A 21,610-nucleotide genomic window follows, 5' to 3' on the forward strand; every position below is an offset into this window, starting at 1 on the left:
GGATCATGAATTTTTACTGGTCATAACTATCTGTTTATAGAAAATAAATGTAATTTCTAAAGTGAAAAGAAAAAAAAAGATAATGTGGCAATGCTTAATGCTCTATTGAAAAAACATGCTCTTAGTTATTCCAAATGGTTGCTAGAGCTTTATTCCTGATGTGACGGCCTTGCGTGAAGAGCAAGCGTGTTGTACAACATGTAGCATGTACCAATCAGTCAGCCTCCTTAAACCTAGGGCCAATGTAGTCCTAACATTTACCCCTCCCTAAATTCCTTAATGCTGTTATTGTCACCCAATGACAATCTTCAAAAGCTTATTCCATTTGGTATAATTTTTTAGTGGCAGTCTCTGCTGTGCTATTCATTTCATTGTGCTTATACTTATAAACAGGTGCTGAAATTTCATTTAACAGGCGCTCAGTTCATCTTTCTTGTGTGACTGCAGCTTTTTATTTGTTAATCAGGTTTTCTACTTTTAGTGTATTTACATTTTTCTCCTATGTTAAATTAATTTTAAAAATTAAATAAGTTACACTTCTTCTCTTACTTAATTTGCTCTGATGTTTGCTGCTATATACATTTCACTCCTCCTTCTGTCTTTAATCTTACCTACCAGTGCATGGGTACAGAGGTAAATGTTTTACTCAGTCAAGTCCCAAATCTTCAACTAAGGGAGGAGGCCATCATGAAGGTACTGTATTATCTGTCCTGATGTGCCATTCTTTTTAACCATCTTCATATGAAAGCATATGTTTTACAAGTGACATTTATCACATTTGTTTGTCAAATTATCTTTTATTCTCACTCACATTCTGAATTTCCTCTGTGATTTCATTTACAAAAATGTGCGTTAATATCTAAGACAAGCTCATAGGTTATATAGAAAGATTCATCCATGTTAAGCAGAAATTACCTACAAAACCTTTTCTTAGGAACTAGTCTCCTAACCCTATACTTGCCTCATAAAGAGAGAAGCAAATGCGACATTACCATGGTGACTTCTAGTCACTAGGAACGTTGCTTGATTTAACATTTGGGAAAGGTTAAAGCTTTCCAGGGAGGCTTCCAAAGCTAGAAAGGAAACCCACTCAGGGGAGCAGCAGCAGCATTTCGTGGCCCCGTGACCACATCTCCAAGATGAGCGCCGCAGTCCGTGGGCACTTGTAAGGGGCTTTGTTGTTTTAAAGGTGCTCAGTGCCAGTCAAATTTCAGACTTAGTATATGTTTCTGTGTTGGATATTTAATATCTCAGAGTCTCACTTACATATAGAAATCCTTGATTTTTCTAATTAATATAATTAAGGTCAACTTATAACATGAGATTCTGCTAGCAGCTTATTAGCTTGGCCTTTCCCTTAGAAGACATCTACTTCTGACTATAAATTTTAAATAAAGCCTCCTTGGAATCAGTGAAATGTACATTACTAAATGTATAATGTCTTGCTATTTTTCATGGATACTGGGGAAAAGGAGTTTAATATAATCTTTACTAATTTTAAATTACATCATTTTGATATGATACACAAATATTCATTCTAAACCAGCCCAAGGTTTTAGTAAGTTTAGTAAATGTCAGATGCCATTCTTAATCTGGATTTCGTGTTGAATTGACTAACTAAAGCAGAAGACTATCCTTACTTCTTTCATGAAGCCCTGAAAAATGGACCACCCCACATTCTCCTCCCTGGGCTTCATTACTGCCCCAGCCGCATTTCTGTTCCTCAGTTTATGTGCACTCTTTCTATTTATGACCCCAGTGTTTACTTACCAATACTGACTTTACGTCAAAGTGCAATAAGATTGACTGGTGCCTCCTTAGGTCCTTCCCCACCTAATCTCGTATGATTTTGAAATGCTGTATTGAATAATGCTCGTATGTTGCAAAGGTAAATGACAAATGACAGTATGACCCGTGGTTACCTAGATTAATTAAACTGCTGTTACCTCTGAAACTATACCTTACAGAGCATGCATCTTTCTCCCAGTTCAGTGGTATTCCCTCATCAGATCACCTCAATTATTTTGGCTTTTATAAAGGTGTATGGGCAAGTCTTCGCTCTAGCACTCGCCTGATGAGTTCTCCAACATGCTTCGTTGATGTTGGCGCCCGGCTGGCAGGCAAGGACCACCCGGCCTCCTTTAGTAACAGCTCCTACCTGCAAAACCAGCTCTTGAAACGCCAAGCGGCCCTTTATATATTTGGTGAAAAGTCACAACTAAGGGTAAGATTTCTTTTTCTCATTTAGAAACTTTATCGATACTCAAAGGCAGTTTATAAAATTTATCTCATAAATCAGCTTTCCTAGAATTTTTTTTTTGCAGCATGGATTCTTAAGCTGCAGTTAATCACTCTCAATTTTTTAGCTCATATGTATGTATGTATGTCTACATATACCCAGATAGATATGTCTATACACATATGCATGTTTATTAGCTATGAAAAGAAGCCCTTCAACATAAACATCAGAACTGTTAGGAAGTATACACACAAAAAAGAAGTAATAAGACTTATCCGGGCTGTGTTTTTCACTGTCTTAGTTCAGCTTCCATAGGAATCTGTGCCCATGGCAGAGAAAAAGGCTTTGTTGTTGTACGTCTGCTGACAAAGAAAGCTGCAGGAAAGAAGAAGAGGACGATGTGCGGCCTGCAGAGCTTGGGAAGGCCAAAGCTGTGTTTTCTAAGTTGAGTTTTTTAAAACTTCACAGACTGTGACTCTGTATACAGGGACACATGTCCAAAGACCTGCCAGAACATTCAAACTATTAGATGCTAATCAGCTTTATTTTTTAAATTATTATGCTAAAGAGCTTCACTATGCTCAGATCCCATAAATTATAAAGATAGTCTCTATCTCCAGAAGCAGCAATAATTCCTCAGGTTTAACGTTTTTGCAGTTCACACATCACAAAATAAGTTTCATTACTACTGACAGGCATGTGGGAAATAAAAGTATTTGTTAATTCAGGAATCTCCCTAACGTTTCGTCTGGGCTCCAGGCAGCGCTGGACGGTGTAGACAGACCTTTAGTTGAACTGTGGGGCAGAGGCTCTGAGCAGGATCCCACACTCCTGGTCCTCCAGGTGCCCGGGTCTGAGTCATCTCTTCTGTGGCAAAGCCGGCTTTGTCAGCTCCTCTCCCACTGCCCGGACTGCGGCAGCCACTTAGTCACCAGCCTTCAGGGTAGAGGGCATGACACTGCTGGGTGATGCTCTGTTTTAAGTACACACGTGTGTCTCCTGATACAGCAGATGATTTTATATCCAGAAAAGAGCTGGAACACCTCTCACCGGCAATCCGGGCTTGCCAGCATGGCGTCCTTGGCACCAGCACCTTCCCTGCAATACAGACCTCCCACACCTCAGCAACGCCTCTGATTCATGACCTCAGTCCCTCCCCACGGTGTGCCTCTCACATGCTCGCCCCTGCCTTTCCCTTCGCACATCAGCGCTCAGATTAGCTGCATGATTGAGCACCTGGGAATTAGAAAGACCGGCCACTTGGGACCCTTCCTCCTTCCTTCCCGCCCTCTTCCCTCCTTTCCTTTTTTCTTTCTTTCTGTTTTCTTCTTTTTTTCTTTCTTTTAGCAGTAAAAAATTGTATTTTAAAAACATAATCTCACCGTCCAGGCACAGTAGTTATTAGGATTTTTGTGTATTGCATTCCGGTCTTGCTTTTTATGAATTTCATTGTGTCTGTGGAGCATGGGTCCATACCTGTCTGATGGGTGCCCCCCTCTAGCCGGCACAGTGCTCTGGTTGCAGCTCCATGCCTTTCTCCCAGCCAAGAAACACAGAGGGAAGCAAGAAGTGAGAATGTTGAACTCTCAGTAACCTTGAATTGGTCTTATTTACCTTTTTAATTCACATACTTTAATACCTTATACTTAGTCACAAATTCCTTATGACCTAACAGTGTGTTTCAGCACTGTGGGCGCGCACTCCTGGTTTATAAGACAGGCGCACCTCGCTCCTTCATCGCTGGGAATGGAAAGGAACCTAGTTTTCCTGTAAAGTAAACTATCTTTGTTCTATTTTAAGTTAAAAAACTAATAGAAAAGAACTCATGTATACAGCTAAGTTCTTTATCTCAAATATAGCGTTTTCCCTTGTTGTATAATAGTCTTTGTAATTATTTTAGTCACTACATAACGTTCCATATTGTTCGATGGTTCATTTTCTTTCTTCTATATGTAAAATTACAGTCACATTTTCAAGCATATAGTTTATTATTTTTTTAATTGAAATACAATTCACTAGGGTTTTTCCATACATTTTATATTATTCCTAAAAATGGAATTACTAAGACAAAGAAACATTTTTTTCTTGATACATAGTAGAAATGCCATCTTTTAAAAAACTTGGGAGTTTTTGCTTTTTATTTTAAAACTTTAATAGACCTTTTTTAAAGTACTCTAAAATAACCAATATAAAACATGAAATAGGCCCTACAATAAGTCCTTGGCAACAGTTTTTTAACTGTAGTAAAATACAAATAACATAAAATTTATCGTCTTATACTTGATAGTGTTAAATACATTCATACTGTTGTATAACCAACCTCCAGAAAACAGTTTTACTCTTAGAAAAGCTGATGATCTAGGGGAGTAATTTGGGCAGAATATAAGGAAAGTGGAAAGAATATGAGGAAATTTATTACTTCTTTAACAAGAGAAGTTAGAGAATTTTTAAGTAATCAGAATTAGGTAACTAGATTATCAAATTAAAGTATACACTCAGGCCATCGGTTTAGCATTATTTAATTACAAATACAACCTCACGTAGAATAAATTCCATATGGATTAAAGATGTAAGTGATAAAAAGTATTCAAATAAATATAGATTGACATGTCATACTGAGTGAAAAAAAAACTGTCCCAAAGCCAGAAATCAACAGAGCTTTTCATATAATTTTTTATTTCAACTTTAAAAGAGTAACTACATGTTAGTCGTCTTAGGGCAATGAGATGGTGATTTTTTATTTCCTTCATAATGTTTATCTCTACTTTTTTTTTTTAATTTTTACAATGACTGTGTTTTACTTGCTTAATAAGAAACAAGTATGAATATGTCCACAAACTTTAATATATAGAGTTCTGGAACCTCAACAGCATATTACCTTTTGATTACAGTATGCATCTTGGGGAGACTTAATTTACAGTCTTATATTAATCCCACTGTCCATGTGTCACTGGCTCCTCGTTAGACTTCAGGTTCATGACTTTATAACTGGCTTGTATTTGGTGTGTTTTAAGCTCCCATCAGGTTCCAGCCTACCAGTAATCTCTTCAAGTTCTCAGAATGACAGCAAGCCAGGTCAAACCACTGGTCCTGACTGAATGACTCTTTCCAGCAATACGGACACATGAGCCTCATGAGACTAATTTTCTTGACCCATTGCAGCCTCAGCAGCCACTTGGCCTCAACTGTATATCATTTAAGCGTTGCCCTGTTGAGATCATTGCTCTTTTATCTGTAGCACTTCATCTGCCTAATTCTCTGCATCTTCATCCACAGAACTTTAAATTAGAATTTGCTTTAAATTGTGAGTTTGTTCCTGTTGAATATCATGACATCCGACAAGTGAAAGCCAGTTTTAAAAAGCTGATGAGGGCCTGTGTCCCAAGCACCATTCCTGCTGACTCAGAAGTGACCTTCCTGAGAGCCCTGGGAGACTCAGAATGGTTTCCACAGGTACTGTCTGGGGCAGCTTGTCTCTGAACTCAAGGATATACTGAATTGATATTTGAGAAAAATGCCATCTTCTCCCACTACCTGGCATTCTCCCTCTCCTGGGTGCCCTCTACAAAAGCCTTTCCGTTCCAGGAGCCCATGTGATACAGGAGTTGAGGGTAGACTTCTTCATCCCTGGGTTTTTATCTCTCTAATTGAAAACTTGGTCTCCATAGGATGCTAAGGAGGAGAGCATTATTTTTAGATGAAAACTTTTTGATATACAATAAGTTTAGTCAACATATATTTATAGGGCTCCTGCTCTGTTGTCAACAGTGAGGGTCCAGGACAGAATGGGATTTCTGGATGACTCTGAGAGCCTTTTCTCTTATTGTCTCACCTTGCATTTATCTCTGCCTGTTCTATGTCTCTAGATTTTAGATTAGCCCCCACAACAGCCGCCAAAGGCACACTGGATGCCTTGAAGCCTACCTAAGGTTTAGGAAAAACTTCAGCTGTCAGGTTTGGGATGTTTTCATTGTACACTTACTGAGAAATTCAGGAGAAGTAGGTATGCCAGCACACATGACCCACATTTCTTCGAAATCACAAAAAGAAAAGTATTGATGATATGCATGTTTTAGACACTGACGCAGACAGCTAGCCAGGAGCCTCTCTGCAGTGTGGCCTTCAGCCCTGTCATTGGGCCCCTGATGCCATGGCCATTTTTCCTCCTCCCTGCACGAGCTCCCAGCCTCTCCAGCTCCTCCATCCCCTCCATCCCCTGACCTCACCACCTCCGATCCTCCTGCCTCCCTTGAGGAGAAAAAAGAGTTGTTTTCCACCGTGTATTGGACTTTTCAGGACCCTTTGAGTACCCATGCAAGGAGCTGATCAATACTGCTTTCTGTCCCTAAGCTATGACCCCACCCCACCCCAAACTGTTCCCACCACCCAACCTATCTGTGTTTCTGGTACATTCTGTGCTCTGCTCCTTACTCCAAAATAGGTCCATACCAGAAGTTAGTGGGGGGAAAACACCAGTAGAAAACATTGCTCTGCTTGAAATATTGGCATTTTGAAAGTTTGAGCAAAGGCTAAGTGCAAGAGAGTTCAGGCCTGGTAATAGCTGTCTCACAGGAACAGTGAGTGAGGAACTTCCCATTGCTGGAGAGAACATATGTTTAAAATAGCCTATCTCTGTTTAAAATATGGGGGCTTTTGTTTTAGTTCAGGGTTGCATTCATTCTACAAATTGTATCAAGTGATGCTTAAAATATTTTTTAAAATTAGAATGTTGCATGTTTGGTTTTAAAATCTATATGCTCTGCTCACACCCCAATTGTTTATTAGGAACTCTGAGTCAATTGGCTTGGCTTTAAAAGCTGAGCACAAATACAAGTTTTCTTCCCATATAATACACAATACAGATAAATAAGAGTATCCTTTTTTAAAGATATAACTCATTTACCATAAAATTTGTTCTTTTAAAATGTACAAATCAGTGCTTTTTAGTGTATTCACTAAGTTGTACAACCATACCCAATATCTAATTCCAGAAAAATTAAGAGTATCTGAAATAGAACTTACTAAGTCAAATTTAAACGCCCATGATATGTTGGGAGAGCTGCTTAGAATCTCTGTCTTTCCCACTCAATGGAATTATAGCTATTTCATTTTGGGGAAAATTACTTAAGTCAATTTACTTCATTAAGTATCCCTTGGAAACATTGTTTTTCAGTGTGTCTATTTTTAAAGTGTGTCATTGTTTAATCTTGATTTTGACAAAGAACTTTAAGTATTTAAAACCTCTGTGGCTCTTTTGTTCAGATACTTTATCCCTAACTTGCTTGGTTATCTAAGATTGATAGCAAGTCTCTGTTCTTGGTGATCGGAAAGCACCTGGTCTAATTGTGGCTCCCTTTCCTACCTTAGCTTCACAGGATAATGCAGCTGGCTGTGGTTGTATCAGAAGTACTTGAAAATGGTTCCTCTGTTTTGGTCTGTTTGGAAGAAGGTTGGGACATCACAGCACAAGTAAACTATTACACATATTTTTATATATTTTTATATTTGTATGAATTTCAATTCATTCATTTTTAAATTCTCCAGATGACCTTTGTATAATGACTAATGTGTATGGACAGAAAAAGTCCTGTGTGAAGCACCACCTGGTACCTATCAGGAAGCTCTGCGCAGGAGCCTCCAGGCCCCACGCAGCCTGGAGCTCTGGCTCTGGGCTTCAGGTGCCCACACAGAGATGTGCCATCTAGGCATGCCAGCGCAGCTCCTGACCAGCCCTGTGGTACATGAACGACTCACTCTTCCTGGGTGCTGTCAACCTTTTCCCTGGTTCTCTGTAAGTCCCTCCTTTCCTCACTCCAGAGTGGAAAGGAAAGAAAGGTATGACTATAAACTAGTAATAAGACATTAATCTACATGTACCAAAAAGTGGTTTAGGCTTGAAATGATCCTCATTAATTAACCTGGGAGAAAGCCACAGTTGGCTTTCTTAATTCCCTGAAAGTATAGCCAAAATGAATTTGACGTTTAATTTTCACTGGAAGTTTGCAGAACCAATTGGCTGCCCTAGAGCATTAAGTGAACAAATTTGCTGTGCAAATGTTGCTTGTGAGTTAGCTATCATCAAAAGGAAGTGCTTTGTCTTAGCAATGGGATTTTTTTCAGGACTGAAAATAATGAAGTATCCATCCTGCTTCTGCCCTAGGTGACATCCCTGGTTCAGTTACTCAGTGATCCCTTTTATAGGACACTGGAAGGCTTCCGGATGTTGGTTGAAAAAGAGTGGCTCTCTTTTGGTCATAAATTCAGTCAGCGGAGCAGCCTGACGCTCAACTCTCAGGGGAGTGGTTTCACACCGGTCTTCCTGCAGTTCTTAGACTGTGTGCATCAGGTGAGTAGAGCGCACTTTAGTTGACTTGATAAGAAGGAAAGAAAAAACTAGCATTTATTGAGCGCTGCGGTGCTGTGCCAGCTCCCATCGTGCCTTAACTGGTGGATTCAGCCCTAACAGTTACTGAAGTGTCAGCAGTGGGTCCCTGAGAATGAAGAAGGAAAACAAACGAGTTGGTTTCTGAAACTAGGACACCTGAGCTGGCTGTTGGGCTGGCCCTCCGAGTGAAGTGGCCAGCACTCTAAATTACCAGCTCCCAAGAACAAGAGCAAGCTGGGGCTTGTTCTCCAGGCAGGTTTGACCTAGACCAGAATAGCAAATTCTCTGGGTAATGGCAGGGCCTGAAATCCAGCACGTAGCCTTCCCAGCTTGGGAGGGCTCTAGCTTGCGCTTGCGAATACAAGAAGCAGAGCCTAACTCCTGGAGAAAGAATCAGGGCCCAGCCAGGGAAGCCTGTACTTTTAAACTCTGCATCAAATGACATACAGCAGGTCCCTTAATAATGTCACTTTATTCCATGACATTGCAATGTCATTTTGTTATAACCTTGGCAAGAAAAAAAAATTAATTCCTGAGCCAGGCCACTGTCTGTGTGGTTTGCACAGGTTCCCGTGTCTGCGTGAGTTTTCTCCAGAGGCCTCAGTTTCCTCCCACAGCCCCATGCCGTTCACATCAGGTGAATTGGTATGTGTCTGTTGTCCCAGTCTGAGTCAGTGGCCCTGCAGTGGAAGGGCATCCTGTCCTTGGTGGGTGCCCACCTTGCACCCTGAGCTGCTGGGGTAGGCTCTGGCCACTCTCAATCCTGAATTAGAATAAGTGGGTTGGAAAAGGATTTTCCTTCTTGTTTCTATTAATCTTTCTTAAGTATATGTATAGCTCACATTTATTTCAGTGTTTAATATTAAAAGTGTTTTGGGTCTTTATTTAGAAGTCTGTATATGTTTATGTGACCAGAAATATGCCATAGAAGCATAACTTCTGTTTTTACCAATTAGCCTATGGAAAAATTGGTTTTGTTTTAGGTCATTTCACTTAAAGTCACAGTTTCCAAGAACCTGTTGACAATGTTAAGTGAGGGCGTAACTATATTTCTTTTCTTTTTGAATATTAGCCTTTTTATTCACACTTCTTTTGGCAAATAGATAAGGGAGAAGTTTGGAGACCATTGTCTCTGAAACAGAAAGCTTAACTGAGACCAAAGGAGAGGAGCAAGCATCTTGTATCACTTCTAAATAGGTGAAAGCATATGAGTTCTGCATGAAAGCACCTCTTACGATCTTGCTTATTGTCTCATCATGCTTACCAATGTACTAGGCTGTTTCCTGCCTCCATGCCTGTATACCTCGACTGACAATCATTGCTCATAGTTAGACTCTTGCTATGAGCCACACGCCGTACTCAGCAATATATTTTGTTTCATGATTCCTTCTAGGTAATCCTTGAATCTTTTCCTTACCCACTCCTTTGTATTCCTAATGAACCATGTACAGACTTCTTTGGTAACATCCATAGCACTATAATATATTTATTCATGTATGGTTATTACCTTCTGCTTAGACTGAGAATTCTTAGGAACATAGACTATGTCATATTAGTCTTTACATTTCTAATATCTAACAATTATAATTTAAGTCTGGAATGTAGTAGGCACTTAATAAATATGTATAATGAATGAATAAATGAAAATTGGAATGATCACCTTGTTCAGGCTCAGATATGATGCTATTATTCTCTTTTACAGAAATCTTTAGAGCAAACAAAAACTTTCAGTGGCTCTACATTTCTTAAAGAATTATTCTTCCTTATGTTCAATTTAATATGTCAAATTTTGTCTTTAAAGGCTTTTAAGGCTGCCCCCTGGGGCCTATGATCTGCTTCAGTAAGTACACGCACCAGTTGTTACCCCACGTTGACACACTATGGCTGTTTATTCAGTTGAGCACTAGATGAAGCAGTTGACTTTCTTTCAGCGTCTGTGGTATATAAAAATGCGTGTCTTTATTTTTTTAAGATTTTATTTATTTATTTTTAGAGAGGAGGGGAGGGGGAAATAGAGGGAAAGAAATATCAATGTGAGAGAGAAACATTAATCGGTTGCCTCTCACATACTCCCTGGCAGGGACTGAACCCACAACCCAGGCACCTGCCCTCACCAGGAATCGAGCCCACCACCTTTTGCTTTATGGAACAATAATACTCTAACCAACTGAGCCACACAAGGCAGGACAAAAATGCATATCTTTAAATATTAAAGTCAGTCCTCATAATGTGGTGTTCGCAATTAATGAACATGTAGGAACAGAGACTACATGAGGGAACATCAGACTTCCATCTCCCACCTAAATCTCACTCCGAGGCATACATTTATTGAGAGGAATGGCAGGTGGAATCTCCCATGCAGACTTTTTAAATAAGAATTAAACTGAACCCATGTTGACATTTTTTTAAATAGTATTAAATTGAGAATAGGCTGTTTGTGTAACAAACTTTTTAATTGAGCCTCTTAAGATAGAATCCACAGGCATGTAAAAATGTCCATAATTCCAGTTTTACGTATTATTTTCTTAAAATTAACTTAAGAATTTTTAAATTTCTGCTGAAGTAAGAGTTTATGACTGTTCCTTTTTTAATATATATTATTTTGAGGTAACATCTTTAGATTTTACAAGGTAAAGTAGTTTAGAACAAATACGTTTGACTACTGCCTCCACAAATAAGGGATTAATACTCTAGAGACAAGCTCCCCCACAGAAAACAATTTTAAAACCTAATTGTGGGGAAAAGATACTTTTCAGCATCCTTTGAAATAACTGGATATCTTTAGGAAAAGTATGAACTTTGACCCTTACCTCAAATTTATTTGAAATGGACCATAAACCTAAATGGCTAAAGGAAAATTTTCAAACAGAAAAAAAAATGATAAAAGAAGGAATCTTAGGATATCAGAAGGGAAAAAAGAACAATAGAAAGTAAAATAGAGACTTCTGGCCAAGATGGAGGCCTAGATTGACATGCTCTGTCTCCCTCCACAACTAAGAAGGAATACAACTACTGCAAAACCAGAAATAACCAGAAGTTCCAGAAAATAAATGGAAGTCCAAAGTATGAAGTTATAAAGAAGTGGTGCTCGTCTGGACGGGTAGGAGGGGTGAAGCCAGGACAGAGAGGTCAAGCTGTGTTGGTGGCAGCAGTGACAGTAGCGATGGTGGCAGGACAACAGTAAACATAGACACTCGTATTTAAGGGGAGGCAAGAAGCACCTGGGGAGCACCCCTGGCTGCAGACCAAACCCATCAGCTCGCAATTCCAATGCTGGGGACAGCAGACCCCCAATGCCTCAGACTGTGAGGGACAGAGGGCATGGGAACGGAGGAGGAGGAGGCTCCCAGTCTCTCAGTGGAGAGTGAACGGCAGGAATCCATCTTGGACCCCCACCCCCACAGAAAACACCACAGCGTGGTGAGAAGGGTTGCTGGTTGTGATGAGTGCGCAGGGCTCCGCCCCCTGTAGTGTAGGAGATGTGACAGCCCTGCCCAGGAACCAAAGGTAAACACAAAACTGTCAGGATGGCACAGATCATGATAGAGATCCCAGTGACCCAACTGACCAACCAGCAAATATCTGATCTAATGGATCAGCAGATAGGAAATCTTTCTGAGGCACAGTTCAGAGTTCTGGTTATAAGAATGCTTACAGACCTGACAGCAGATCTTAATCAAGACGGGGAAGGAATGAAGGCTGGTCCTGCTGAAATGAATGAAAACACATACGAAACAAGTGGTGAGGGAAAGAAAACCAAGGATGAAGTCAACAAATCAGAACATAGGGAAGGAACAAACAGCCAACCAGTGCAGAAAGAGGAAACGAAAAGTAAGGAAAATGAGGAGAGGCTCAGAAACCTATGGGACAGCTATAAGCGGGCCAACATCCAAATCATAGGGTTGCCAGAGGTGAAGAAGAACTAGAAATTGAAAAATTATGTGAGAAAATAATGAAGCAGAACTTCCCTAACTTGGGGAAGGAAATAGACTTACAGGTCCAGGAAGCACAGAGAGTTCCAGAAAAACTGAACCCAGGGAGAACCACACCAAGACACATTATAATTAAAATGTCAAAAATTAAGGATAAAGAGAGAATCTTAAAAGCAGCAGGAGAGAAGAAGAGAATTACGTACAAAGGGGTCCCAGTAAGACTCTCGGCTAATTTCACAAAAGAAACTGCAGGCAAGAAGGGACTGGCAAGAAATATTCAAAGTAATGAAAAGCAAAAACTACAACCATGATTACTCTATACAGAGAAGCTGTCATTCAGAATAGAAGGGCAGAGAAAGTGCTTCCAGGACAAAGTAAAACTGAAGGAGTTCATCAAATCCAAACCACTGTTACATGACTTGTTTAGGAGAAAGAGGATCAAAACTATGAACATTAAAATGAAAACTGTATCACAATGGCCAACAACAGAAGCTAGGGAACTGAAACAAAGGCAAACTAGGCAATGAGAGTGGGAAAATAATTATAGGTATGGGGAACATATTGGGGGGAGGTCAGCAGGGAAAGGGAGGGAGATGGTACAGGAATTAAGAAGCATAGTAGGAGGGAATGGAGTAGACAGGAAGATGTTGAGAAGAACTATATGCACAACCAATGGGCATGGACTAAGGGGGGCAACAAGTGGAGGGAGAGGGGTCACTGTGTGGAGGGGAATAAAGGGAAAAGAAATTGGGACAACTGTAATAGCATAAACAATAAAGCATATTTAAAAATTTAATTTAATTTAAAAAAATAAAGTAAAATATGTGTCGATACAGTTGACTTTTCTTCTCTTGAATTTTCTAAATTATGTTTGATGGTTGAAGAAAAAAATCTAGCACTTTTTGATGTAGCTCTCAATATATGTAGAAGAACTAGTTAAGACAATTATATTTTGAATGGGGAAATATAAAGAGAAGTAAGGTTTCTATGCTTCACTGAAACTGGTAAAATGCCAGTGAAGTGTGACAAGATATAAAATATAATACCTGGAACAACCACTAAGGAAGCTATATAAAATTGGGGTACTGGAAATATTGAGGAGAGACTTTGTAAAGCGTATGACTGTCTAACCACTAAGCTGTCCACCTGAAACACTATAGGTAAATCAAAACAATTTTAAAATGTATTCAGGTAATCCACAGAGGGCAGAAAAAGAAAGCAAAGATTTTAGAATGATGATGTTTTATACTTATTACCAGGTTAAAAATAATAAAAATACCTTAAAAATCAAAAAAATAGAGGAAACCGAAGACATGAAGTAAAATAACAGACTTAAGCCATAACTTAGCAATAATTACATTAAATGGAAATGATCTAAGTATTTTATGACCTAACTATACGCTGTTTATAAGAAACTCACCTCAAATATAAAAGTATTGTTTATAGAAGTTTTGTTTATAATAGCCAAAAACTGGAGCCGGAACGGGGACAAAGGATCCTACAATAGGTGACTGGCTAAACAAACTGGTATATCCATACCATGGAATACAACTCAGCAATGAAAAAGGAATGAACTGCTGATACATGCAGCAACTTCAATGGATCTCAGGAGCATTATGTTGAGCGAAGAAAAGCCATCTCAAACAATTACACACTATATGATTCCATTTATGTATAACATTCTCAAAATGACAAGAATATAGAGCTAAATAATCAAATTACTGGTTTCCAGGGGTTAGAGGTAATGGGAGAAGGGAACGGGGGCGGCTATAAAGGGGTAGCATGCCCCTCAACTGGTGAACAGATGAACAAATTCAGGTGTACTCATAAAATAAATACTATTCAACAAACAGAAGGGATGAAATAGTAATATAAACAAAAACATGGATGGATCTTAAAATCATTTTGATCATGAAAAAAGCCAGGTGAAAAAGACTACACTGTGTGATTTCATCTATATGAAATTCTGCAAAAGACAAAAAACCACAGTTACAGAAAAAGCTCAGCGGTCACCTGGGACCAACGGTCAGGGGCGGGGATGGGCCATAGAGGGGCTCGCACAAACTTTTCAGGGTGAGGGAACTGTTCTGTATCCTGATTGTGGTGGTGGTTACATAACTGCACAATGACCAAAACTAACGAATCTGTATGCTTAAAATAGAGAAATGTTATATGTAAATTACACTTTGATGAACTTGAAAAGTGTTTTTAATTAGTAAGTCCAACATGTCAGGAAATTGGAGTTCCAGAAAAAGAAAACAGCAGCTAGTCAATTTCTCCAGAGGAAATTTTGTCAGTCTGGTGCCCAGAAAATACTTAGAAGCCTGGCTGCCTGCTTTCTGGAAGCAGAGCAGGAAATGGGTCCAGGGGAATCCTAGTGAAGTATTCAGATTTTTACTGTTTCCATACTTTTTCTTAGTCTCAAGCCTCGTCATTAACCCAGTTGTGTCTGGTGTTCCCAAGTCCAGAGCTTCCCAAGTTTGGTTTTACCAGAGAACAATCTCTTGCTTGCAAGAAGATAATCACATGAGGTCTCCCCACTGCCTCTGCAGACTTATAACTAGTCCTCATTTTTATCTGTCATTTCTCCCCGTCAAATGTTACTCAGCACTTGGACCTCTGAGTTCTGAGCCTTTCGGGGTTGACAGGCACAGGTACCTTCTTGAATCATTTCATCCTACAGGAGCATCCCAATGTAGCTTCTCATTTTCCATCACTTACCTGCTCTTCTTCCTTCTATTTTCCATCTTTCAAAAATTTACTGAATTTTCTTGGCCTGCCACTACCTTCCTTTCCATTCTCCCTACCTCCTTTTGGGCTTTTTACCTTTTAAAAATTCCTTTAATTAAGGGAGAGTTGTAGGGGACTGAGTTTGTATGCCTGAATTTGACTGAAGTATACTATTAAATGTGTTAAATGTCCATGTTCAACTTGCAGAGTTCAGCATATTTAACATAGTCAGCAGAAGAAGCCACTCACAATCAGTAAGAGACAGGATTCTCATATAAGACATACTATCCTCGCAGATGGGAACAGCATTGTGTCCCAAGAATAATAATTGCTTGGAATGTAATGCTTATGTTTTATTGTTGGCGGTGGAGTGATGGGGTGAGAGTGGGTGTAATCTACAGTGTTGAAAAGTCACCTGTGTTCTGTGAGTACCTCTAAAGGCTGTGAACAGAGCATTTTCACATGAACTAAAAGGAAGTACTAAATTGCATTCCTGTTACCTTTAGAATACATTACAATATGCTAAAACTGCATCATGTTATTTATATAAAATTACTTGGGTATATGTTTAATTTCTGGTAACTTTATTTTAAATAAGGCCTTGAAATTCAAATGTTCTTTATAAACCAGTTCTGACATTGAAAACAGGTTGATTTTTAATGAAAGCTCAATTATTTCTAAGTTAATGCTTCACACACTGTAGAAAATAATATTGTTCGGGGTTTAAAGACCCCTTTAGCAATCTGGCTGTACCACGTTAAAATTTTTTTAATTAAAATACAAATTTTTATGGAGAGTACTATACTAAGTGAAATAAGCCAGACAGCGAAAGACAAATACCATATGATCTCACCTGTAACAGGAACTTAATGAACAAAACAAACAAACGAGCAAAATAGAACCAGACGCATGTAAACAAGGAGCACACTGGCAGGGACCAGAGGGGAGGGGAGGGGGAGAAGGGGAGAAAGAAGGGGAAGGGTCTAGTCAACATGTAAAAATGACCCATGGACATGGACAACAGGGTGGGGATTGACTGGAGTGGGGGGCAGGGGGTGCAGTGGAGTGCTACGGGGTGGAAGTTGGGACAACTGTAATAGAACAACAATAAAAAATAAAATGAATTTTAAAAAATAAAATACAAATTTTAAAAAATTTGTCTGAACCCTGCTTTGACTTAGTACCTCATACATAACCTCCGTGCAGACAAGTCATGGCAAAGCGAGCCTGTGACCTTAATTGCAGTACTTCAAGGATGGATGGCTAATCAGCTTCGGTGAAGCAAATTATTTTGTGCTGAAAAGGGATTGTTTGTTCATTCAAAACAGAGCATAGGAGACTATGGTTAGCAAATAGTGCTTCTGACTCTTGCTGACTTAATTATAAGGTATGTTTCATCATCTCCTTCAGACTGGTTTTAGGCATTAGAAAATGCCTTCGTTGAATACCTTTCAAGTAGACACTAGTGCTTTGCATGACTGGCTTTTGCCAGGCAGTTGAAATTAGTGCTGTCCTCAGTCTCTCACCAGCACAAAACAGAGCCAGGCCCAACAACATTTTAAAAATAACTGCAAAGTTACACAGCAGCAAGCGAAACTTCCCCAGGTGGAATGTGTTTGCTGCTTATTAACCACTTCTAACACGCTGAATGACAAAAAACACTCATGGGAGTATGCCTAGGCTTGTCCGTTAGTACCAAGACGAGTTACAAAGAAAACAGATGAAGGACTGATCTTGAATTAGAACTGCCTCATCATATAAAAAGCCATTGTTTATGCCAGTATATCCAGGTGTCAGATGAATTATAAATGCTAGATCACTGTTTCATAATAGCAACATCTGGCAGATCTTTTTGTTACTTCTGAAAGAAATTGGCTTAGCTCAAATGATATCATTGCAGGCTGCTTCCTTTTCTTAAAATAGTTGAACCAAATTCAAAAGGAAAATGCATCCAAAGTACAAAAATTAAATTTTTGCCTAAAATTTCTTTTAAAAATGTAATACCAAGAGGGGGAAATATGTATAGTATGAATGAAAACATAAAGTATAAGATAGCAGCTTTTTTATTTTAGCATTGGAATAAATCTTTGAGGAAATCTTAGAACTTTTTTATTATTTCCCACTTTGAGAAAAGCAAAGAACTTTGCCTTTGAAGTTTATTTAGATTGTAAATTGACTCACTCTGGCTTTGTAGTAGGGTTCTCCTCAGTTACCGTATGCCGGTACTATGAGAGGTCCCATTTCAAAGGCAAAAGCTATTTTACCTTTTGAAGATACGAACTTTCCTTGTGAGCACATGTGTGAGGAGCTAAGCTGCCCTCACCCAGGTTGGTTTCTCTAAAATTTATCCGTGAATATTGGCAAAATAGCTGCAGCTAACGGATTCATGGCATACTCAAGAGTTTGGTGTCTGCCTGCGTCCCACTCAAATGGAAACTGGTGAAATAGACATAATCCAAGCTTTTGTAACAAAGCAATTTTGCATGAAAACTTAGTACATGAGCCATAAAGTAAATCTGAGTTTATCATTCTCATTTACTGACTTTTTAATCTTTAACAAATTCTTGAACCTCTTGAAGAATTGAAAATCTTTTTTTATTGTTGTTCAGTTACAGTTGTCCCAATTTTCCCCCTTTGCTCTCCCCTGTCCCGCCCACCCACCACCCCACCCGACCCCCTATACTGCTCCCACAGTCAGTCCCCACCCTGTGGTCCATGTCCATGGGTCATTTATACCTGTTCACTGAGTAGACCCATCCCCTACTCTCCTCCCTTATCCCCCACCCACCTCCCCTCTGGTCACTGCCAGTCTGTTCCTTGTTTCCATGCTTCTGGTTCTATTTTGCTCATTTGTTTGTTTTGTTCATTAGGTTCCTCTTATAGGTGAGATCATATATATTTGTCTTTCGCCACCTGGCTTATTTCACTTAGCATAATACTCTCCAGTTCCATCCATGCGTGAAAGGTAGGAGCTCCTCTTTCTTTCTGCTTTGTAGTACTCCATTGTGTACATGTAGCACAGTTTTTTGACCCACTCATTTACTGATGGGCACTTAGGCTGTTTCCAGCACTTGACTATTGTAAATAACACTGCTGTGAACATAAGGGTGCACAAGTTCTTTTGAATTAGTGTTTCAGAATTCTTAGGGTATAATCCTAGCAGTGGAATCACTGGATCAAAAGGCAGTTCCATTTTTAATTTTTTTAGGAGATTTCACAGTTTTCCACAGTGGCTGTACCAGTCTGCATTCCCACCAGTAGTGCACTAGGGTTCCCTTTTCTCCACATCCTCACCAGCACTTTTTGTCTATTGATTTGCTGATGATGGCCTTTCTGACTGGTATAAAGTGGCATCTCATTGTGGTCTTAATTTACATCTCTGATGGCTAGTAGTGTTGAGCATCCTTTCATAAGCCTGTGGGCCCATGGAGAAGTATCTATTCAGGTCCTTTGCCCGTTTTTTAATTGGACTGTTTGTCTTCCTAGTGTTGAGTCATGTGAGTTCTTTATATATTTTGAGATCAAACCCTTGTCCGAGGTGTCATTGGCGAATACGTTTTCCCATATGGGTGGTTCCCTTTTCATTTTGATCATTTTTTCTTTAGCATGCAGAAGCTTTTTAATTTGATGTAGTCCCATTTGTTTATTCTTTCCTTTATTTCCTTTACCCTGGGAGACATATTGGCAAAAATATTGCTGTGTGGGATATCTGAAATTTTCCTTCCTATGTTTTCCTCTAGGACCTTTATGGTGTCACAGCTTATGTTTAAGTCTTTGATCCATTTTGAGTTTATTCTCATGTATGGTATAAGTTGGTGGTCTGGTTTAATTTTTTTGCTTGTACCATTCCAGTTCTCCCAACACCGTTTGTTGAAGAGGATATTTTTACTCCATTTTATGCTCCTGCCTGCTCTGTCAAATATTAACTGACCATAGGGACATGAATGTATTTCTGGGCTCTCTATTCTGTTCCATTGATCTATGTGTCTATTCTTATGCCAGTACCAGACTGTCTCGATTACAGTGGCCTTATAATATAGTTTGATATCAGGTATTGTGATCCCTCCTAATTTTTCTTCTTCTTAAGCTGAGACTATAAGGGTCATTTTTATTTTATCTATTTCTGTGGAATACGTCATTGGTATTTTAATAGGGATTGTGTTGAATCTATAGATAGCTTTGTGTAGTATGGACCTTTTAATGATGTTAATTCTTCCAACTCATGAATACAGTATATGCTTTCATTTATTTGTACCTTCCTTAATTTCTTTCTTCAGTGTTCAGTAGTATTTTGAGTACAGGACTTTTTCCTCTTGGTTAAGTTTATTCCTAGGTACTTTATTTTTCTTGTTGTTATAGTAAATGCGATTTTTTTCCCTAGTTTCTGTTTCTGATATTTCATTGTTGGTGTACAAAAATGCCTTTGATTTCTAAATATTGACTTTGTATCCCACTATTTTGCCAAATTCACCTATTAGGTCGAATAGTTTTTTGGTGGAGTCTGTAGGGTTCTCTATGTAGACTATCATGTTATCTGTAAATTCTGTAAATAACCTCCTAACCAATTTGGATGCCTTTTATTTCTTTTTCTTCTCTACTCATTATGTCTAGAACTTCCAATACTATGTTGAATAAAAGTGGTGAAAGCATACACCCTTGTCTTGTTCCTGATCTTAGCGGTAAAGCTTTTAGTTTTTGCCTGTTGAGTATAATGTTGGCTCTAGGTTTCTCGTGTATGGCCTTTATTATGTTGAGGCATGCTCCCTCTATTTCCACTTTTCTGAGTGTTTTCATCATAAATGGGTGTCATACTTTATCAAATGCTTCTTCAGCATCTGTTGATATGATCATGTGATTTTTGTCTTTCATTTTGTTTATGTGGTTTATTACGTTTATTGATTTGCGAATATTATACCATCCTTGCATCCCTGGGATGAATCCCACGTGATCGTAGTGTATGATTTTTTTTAATGTATTCCTGGATCCAGTTTGCCAATATTTTGTTGAAGATATTAGCATCTCTGTTCATCAGAGATATTGGCCTATAGTTTTCTTTCTTTGTTGTGTCTTGACCTGGATTTGGAATTAGGATAATACTGACTTCATGAAAAGAGTTTGGGAGTCTTCCCTCTACTTGAATTTTTTGGAATAGTTTGAGAAGGACAGGAGTTAGCTGAAACGCTTCACAAATTTGCATGGCATCCTTGCACAGGGGCCATGCTAATCTCTATATCATTCCAATTTTAGTATTTCTGCTGCCAAAGTGAGCACAAGGATTAAAAATCTTATGAAAAGTGATTAGCACAGTACAAAGTATATGATTGATATTTGTTAAAATTTAATCTGTGAAATAACAACGAACATTAGCTACTTAATTTTCTAGGGTGTGTCTAGAATGTTGATACCATTCTTTATAGGATCTCCTGTAGCTTAATATTAGTAATTCCTGAAAGCAAATTCAATTTTAACTTCCTATATTTTATTCCCAAAATGTTGATCTTTCCTGGGATTTGAGTCATAGCTTATTTTTATGAGTCTTTAAATTTTACAAAGTATTTAATGGCACATGGGCAAAAAATAAGACTATAAATTTATGTTTCTCCAAATTCCATTTCAGATTCTCTTATAAATAAGTGAAATTGGCAGGTTTCGCTCCATAATGGAAAACAAAACTAAAATGCCTCACATAGCTTCATCTTTGAAATCTGTTTATTTTTTATCTTCATTAAGATGCATGCAAAGTTGGGTTGAACAACAGAATTCAGATGATGCCTACGAGAGGCCTAAAACTCTTATTTATCAACATATTTTGGGAAATGCTGCTTACATAGAATTAGTTTATTGGCAAAGATGCCTGTCATTCACAATTCTACATAATATAATAAGACTAAGTTTATTTGAAGCAGACCTACTTTGGGCCCCAAAAGTCTTGTGGCCAACCATAAAGGAAACTAATGAAACCAGAAGCTGTTCTTTGAAAAGATCAATAAAATTGATAAACCTCTAGCCAAACTCATCAGAGAAAGAAGACACAAATTATCAGTTAGAAATAAGAAAAATGACATCACTACAGGTTCTGCAGGTATTAAAATATTGACAATAAGGAAATATTATGAACAATGTTGTGCCAAAAGAAGCAGCAATAAATTCCTTGGAAAACATAAACTACCACACTTACTCAAGAAAAAGATACATATCTTAAATAGGCCTGTATATATTAAGGAAATTTAAATTGTAGTTTAAATATTTTCATGCTGAAAACTTCAGGCCCAAGTTGACTCACTGGTAAATTCTACGAAGTATTCAAGGAAAAAATAATAGCAA

The 21,610-nt window shown here is 38.6% G+C and overlaps 1 protein-coding gene and 1 non-coding gene across 3 annotated transcripts in view; one reads left to right on the top strand and one right to left on the bottom strand.

Annotated features, from left to right (window-relative positions):
- SBF2 (SET binding factor 2) overlaps nucleotides 1-21,610 on the top strand; it is a 412,105-nt gene that overhangs the window by 368,849 nt on the left and 21,646 nt on the right. For both annotated transcript variants that reach the window (XM_090264085.1, XM_090264092.1), the window contains 4 exons: nucleotides 2,040-2,224; nucleotides 5,516-5,692; nucleotides 7,607-7,708; nucleotides 8,400-8,585. In XM_090264085.1, coding sequence (XP_090120211.1) covers nucleotides 2,040-2,224; nucleotides 5,516-5,692; nucleotides 7,607-7,708; nucleotides 8,400-8,585 — 650 coding nt within the window. The remainder of the gene's footprint in view (nucleotides 1-2,039; nucleotides 2,225-5,515; nucleotides 5,693-7,606; nucleotides 7,709-8,399; nucleotides 8,586-21,610) is intronic.
- On the bottom strand, nucleotides 20,454-20,557 carry LOC150018187 (U6 spliceosomal RNA). Its single transcript, XR_016509418.1, has one exon. It is a non-coding gene; the product is annotated as a U6 spliceosomal RNA (small nuclear RNA).

This window comes from Furipterus horrens, unplaced genomic scaffold (assembly GCF_987537825.1).
Source record: "Furipterus horrens unplaced genomic scaffold, mFurHor1.1.pri manual_scaffold_2, whole genome shotgun sequence".
Lineage (NCBI taxonomy): Eukaryota > Metazoa > Chordata > Mammalia > Chiroptera > Furipteridae > Furipterus > Furipterus horrens.